Source organism: Galeopterus variegatus, unplaced genomic scaffold, assembly GCF_000696425.1.
Source record: "Galeopterus variegatus unplaced genomic scaffold, G_variegatus-3.0.2 Scaffold176, whole genome shotgun sequence".
Taxonomy (NCBI): Eukaryota; Metazoa; Chordata; class Mammalia; order Dermoptera; family Cynocephalidae; genus Galeopterus; species Galeopterus variegatus.
Genome location: NW_007726287.1, coordinates 83677 through 89283, shown reverse-complemented (window position 1 = coordinate 89283; position 5607 = coordinate 83677). Strand labels below are relative to the sequence as shown.

At 43.4% G+C, this 5607-nt stretch overlaps 1 protein-coding gene across 2 annotated transcripts in view; it reads left to right on the top strand.

Moving 5' to 3' along the window:
* The window catches only part of SETX (senataxin), a 78879-nt gene extending 76887 nt beyond the window's left edge, over nt 1-1992 (top strand). For both annotated transcript variants that reach the window (XM_008563619.1, XM_008563624.1), the window contains one exon: nt 918-1992. In XM_008563619.1, coding sequence (XP_008561841.1) covers nt 918-1643 — 726 coding nt within the window. In that variant the 3' untranslated portion in view covers nt 1644-1992. The remainder of the gene's footprint in view (nt 1-917) is intronic.
* The last annotated feature ends 3615 nt before the right edge of the window (nt 1993-5607 follow it).

Below are 5607 nucleotides of genomic sequence, written 5' to 3'. Positions count from 1 at the left end.
GGCCTTGGTGTTATCAGCACCACACTCTCCCGAGTGAGCCACAGGCTGGCCCAGCAGTTTTTTTCTGAGGAAACTGAAGGGAAGAGAGGAGATATGCATGCAGTTGGGGTTTCCCCCCTTGCTTTTCTTAAGCTTTTCTACAAAAGACTCAGAAAGTGGGACAATATCTTTGGAATAATATCTCAGTGGATTAAGATGTTTTAGCCCTTTGGGGTTTGAAAGTCCTTTGGAAATCCAGTGGAAGCTAGGGGCCTCTTTCTAGAACAATCACGTGCACTCAAACTTTGTTTCTCAAACCAAGTCTTCCTGTTTCAGAATGTTAACCCTGCCAAGAGGCAAGCAATGCTCTAGATCATCAGTGTTCAAAGGAGCCTTCTGTGATGATGGAGATGTTCTGTATCAGCACTGTCCAATACAGTAACCCATAGTTATCTGTGGCCATCACGCACTTGAAATGCAGCAACTGAGAGACTGAATTTTTAAATTTTAATTAATTGAAATTTCTTTTTCTTTTTAAACGACTGGCTGGTACGTTGATGTTATTAGCACCACAGTCTCCCAAGTGAGCTAACCAACCAGTCCCCAATTAATTGAAATTTATATAGTTAACATGAAGCTTCTGGCAGCTGGTGCAGATCTGCATGATAGCTTATTACCATGAGGTATGAGTAACAATGATAAAAATGGTCAAAGTTCTTTCTTACAGGTTGTGACTGCTGCTCTTTTTAAGTGGCTGTATTCTGTATTCGAACCTATTTTTTCCTTTCAACCTTGTCTGACTAGTAATGGATTCTTGAGAATCTTCATAAAAGATATACATAGTATTTGTTCAGAAATGAAAGCTGGAACTCCAAGCTTCCCAAGCATGTAAGTGTTTGTTTGGTATGTAATTGTTTCTCCCTCCTGTTTGTTTTAAGGAAAATCAGCATTGGAATCAGCTGATTCAGGATGCTCAGAAACGTGGTGCCATTATTAAGACCTGTGACAAAAACTATAGACATGATGCAATGAAGATTCTGAAACTCAAGCCTGTGCTACAGAGAAGTCTGACTCATCCCCCTGCTGTAGCCCCTGAGGTGTCCAGACCCCAGGGTGGTTTGCCCAGCAACAAGCTGGACAGTGGATTTGCCAAGACATCTTTTGTTTCTTCTCCGTACCACACACCCTCTGATTTCAAGGAAGATACTGTTACTTCGAAGGACCCTGAAAGGACACCTGTTCAGGACCAAATTCGGGACCCACGACTGCTTAGGAGGATGGGCACTGAAGCTAAAGGAAAATTCCTAAGGGATCCACAGCCCTTGAGCCCCCAGCATCCTGGCGCAACATCTCCCTTAGGAGAGCCAGGCTTTCCTGTAACTCACCAGGATCTGTGTAGTGTTGTGCAGCAGTCCACTGCTACAGTAGCCACTCTGAGCAACCACACACCTTATGTGCAGTCTGAACCTCCAGCTGCTGGTGCTGATACTTCCATGAGGGAGAGGAAGTGTGATGACCCGGAAGGGGGGCTCAGTCACAGAAGAGAGACCAGGGCTTTCAGTGAAGGGGAGCAGGAGAAGTGTGGCTCTGTGAGGAACTCTAGCTGGGACAAGAGGAGATGGGAAGAGGAGGACAGCAGTTTCAAGAAAAGAAAGCTTTTATAATACAGCCGGATGGGGTGGACTGTCAGCCACAAGCGTTATTGTAAAGTTAAGATGACCCGCCAACAGGACCATCCAGATAGGATTACCCTTTCCTTAAAGGAGTTTGTGTGCTGTTGGAAAACATGGAAAATGCATCCGGACACTTAGCCTCTTGGTCATCTCAGTCCTTTCTGATCAGTTGTACAAGCTCTCAGCAGGCATTTATGTATCGGTAGTAATGTCTTTGAAGCTGGAGACTCCAAATGTGTTCATCTCTCATTCTACAGAAAAGGAGTCAGACCGGAGCGAATGTTGTAAAAGTTGAAATGTACATTTGTATAGCAAATAACAAAATCCTTTTAAAATTTAATCTCCTAGAATGCTTTTCTTTCTCCTGCTTAAAATGTTAATCATTTTTCAACAGAACAAACTTTATATTTAAAAAAAAAAAAAGGGAGGAGGGCAGGTCCTTTCAGCGATTGTTGGGGTTAAGACAGGTCTCTTTACAGCCTGGGCAACTAGGGGTAGCCGGGTTAGTGCCACTGGATCACACGTCTCTAGTTCTATTTTAAACAGCTGGAGTCTCCCAGGACAGATTTGGGGAAGTTCTGCTGATGTGCGGCTTTTGACGAGGCACCATGGCACAGGGTAATTGAGTCTCTGTGATGAGTTAATTTACCTATTTCAGTATGCATATAGTTCTCTGGCTAAAGTTCTTTTTCTTCTTGAAATAGAAGAATATGAAATGAAAGAATAATTCTGGAACTGTCATTCAGATGTCCCCATTATATTGTGAGCTTCTTATAAGTGATGAGTTACAGAGATGTGGTTGCCAAATGCTAGATTAGTTCTGGGTTGGATATGGAAGAATTGCCTTGGGTTGCTTTTTAAGGCTTGCTGATTGCCAGGAAAATCTAACTAGTTTTTGGGAGAGCCTGGGAGGCTGTATGTTTTTTTTTTTTTTAAAGATGACCGGTAAGGGGATCTCAACCCTTGGCTTGGTGTTGTCAGCACCACGCTCAGCCAGTGAGCAAACCGGCCATCCCTATATAGGATCCGAACCCGTGGCCTTGGTGTTATCAGCACCGCACTCTACCGAGTGAGCCACGGGCCGGCCCTGGGAGGCTGTATGTTAAACACTGCCCGAGGGATTCTGATCACCAGGAAACTAGGGAACCACTTGACAGGCCAAAATAGAGTATTACATGTAGGCACAAAAGAAACCCCCTTTCAAAAAGAAGGGTAGCAAAGAGGCTTTCAGAAAAATAGGAAGAGAGTTGATGGGTTTCGTGTGATCTTCCGAAACCATCTGATGGAAATACACTGCTGTTGTAGAATATCTGGTGGGCGTTTTCAGTTACTATTAGAGGTGATCATGCTTTTGTGAAAGGAAGGTGGCCTTGGTGAGTGGAGACTGAAGAGGCACAGGACACAGGCGGGGCTGCTCAACTTTGTTCAGTTTTCCAAACATTCACACAAAGTTAGTTCGGAGTGTCCTGAATGTGTGAATGTACAACTGACAGTTGTAGTAACTAGTCTAGTGGCTTGTAGTGAATGCTGCGCAGCCCATTAGCTAATTTGGGGCATGAAAACAAATCCCTGCAGATTAATGTGCACTATTTGAAATTTTCTTTGTCATCTGCTTCTTAAGCAGAAAGAGTTTTGTGTTAAAAATTCTCCTGAAGCAGGTTATAAAGAGCTTTTAAAAAACAACTTTTGCAGGGCCGACCCGTGGCTCACTCGGGAGAGTGTGGTGCTGATAACACCAAGGCCGTGGGTTCGGATCCCTATATGGGGATGGCCGGTTGGCTCACTTGGGAGAGTGTGGTGCTGACAACACCAAGTCAAGGGTTAAGATCCCCCTTACCGGTCATCTTTAAAAATAAATAATTAAATAAAAACTTTCGGCTGCTAAAAGTTTAAACGTTTTCTTTTTACCTGTGTCTCTCCTGCTGGTGTCCAGACATCTGACTGATGTCAGCTGAACAGTTCTGAAACCTGGGAAGCAGGTGCTTTCTTAGAGCACTTTGTCCCCACAGAGTTAGCCTCTTCCTGTTTGTGGGTAGAGAGAGTTTGTCCTTGGCCGTGCAATGTAAAAAAGTGCAGGATGGGGTCAGGGGGACTGAGCCCCCACTCTTATCTGGGCCAAGGGCTCTATAAGCTTCCTCCAGGTGCCTTTGATAAGAAATCTCCTGTTGTCTTGCTAAAGTGATCAATTTAGCAGAGACTTGTAGTGGTAACCACATAGGGAGTCTAAAAATTCACTAAGTTTCTAAAGGAGGCAGGTCAAAAACAGTCTCCCACTCTGCTCATGTTAATATTAGCACATGGATTAAGAAATAAGTTTTTCCAAAAACACATACTTTGCAGCCACACACTGAACAACATTATTTCCAGTTACATTTGATGCCTGTTCTCATGTCTTGTTCTTTTGTTGGTTCATCACTCGCCAAGTCTGATTGTGAAAGAATCATTAAAAAGCTGTGTCATCCTTTTTAATGAACAAGCCTGTGTCCTATGGCAGCCTCTCCCAGCAGAATACAGTTGTATCTAACATTACATTTGAAACTTTTTTTCCAGTGGTTAAAATTATTTGCAATAAGCAGTTCATATGTATACTGTGGCCTTTCTTGATGTGGCTATCACAGTGTTGTTGAATGGTGGTGAATTTTTTTGCAAGGTGTAAAGTATGATTCTGCTTAGTCCTTGCCATGGCGTTAAAAGAATGTGCCCTGTCTTCTTTCAATGTTAGTTGTTTCAACATGAATATATTCTACTTAAAAACTTGTTTTGCTTCTTTGTATATAATTTGCCTTTGATTTATTGTGCACAGTTTGGTTATGTGTTTTCTGAATTATCAGGAGCAAATTTGATAAGTACATTTAAATAACCTGTAAATGAATTTTATAACAAAAATGCACTAAACTATTTTCTAAAATTATTTCAGATTGATAGGTTTTTTGCTGTAGCTTTGACTCTATGCTATAAATTCATAGCTGGGATTTGGCAAACAATAGCCCTGTTGTCTTTGTTAAAACCTAAATCTTAAGAGAAAATGGCAGAATTAAAAGTGGAAAGAAGAAAGTTGACATAGGTTAGAAGTTATGTATTATTGAATTACAGTACAAGGTACTCACATAATCCATTTAGTCTGCCATTTGATTTGTCGTTTTATGCCAAAATTATTTGGTGGTGGAGATTTATGTACTTCAGTCTTTTTTTTTTTCTTTTCCTTTTTGTCTTTTTTCGTGACCGGCAACAGATCGCAACCCTCAGTGTCGCGCCCACACCGGACCGGGACCGGCAACAGGATCGCAATCCTCGGTGCCTCGCTCAGCCAGTGAGCGGCCGGTCTGTATGTGGGATCCGAACCCTCGGCGGGAGCGCCACTGCACTCCCAAGCGGCGCACTGCAGCAGTGCGCCACCGGGCCGGCCCTGTACTTCAGTCTTAAGAGGTTTATTATCTAGCCTACAGCCCACCCCCTTTGCCTCCCGGTACCTTTTGGAATCTTCTCCATAAGTTAGTGAGGTGCATCGTGGCCCACCATGCATTAAGTTATATGTTGAAGTTTGATGTGACAGCAATACATGCTCACCATGAGGCTGGGGTTGGGCAGAGGTGAGGTGGGAGGAACAAATGAACCCAGAACTCACGAAAGGCGCTCCCAGAGGCACCAGTGGAGGGGCAGGGTGTAAATGTCTAAGTCGGGTAATTGCTGATGGTTATGGAAGTGGGACATGTTTTATAAAAGCAATAACTTCAGGAAATGTAGTCAGACTTCCCTCACTTGTGCCTGTTAAAAGGCACTTGACCTCAGCTGCCATGCCTCATGCAGTACCCAGAGCGTGCACACGTGACCTGGCTTGGTCTGCTTTGCTCATTCGGTATGCATACACACATTACCGAGGAGGGTAAAATGGTGTGTTTGGGAGTTATGGGGAAAAATAAATTTGCCAAATCACCTGACAAGAGATAAGTGCTGC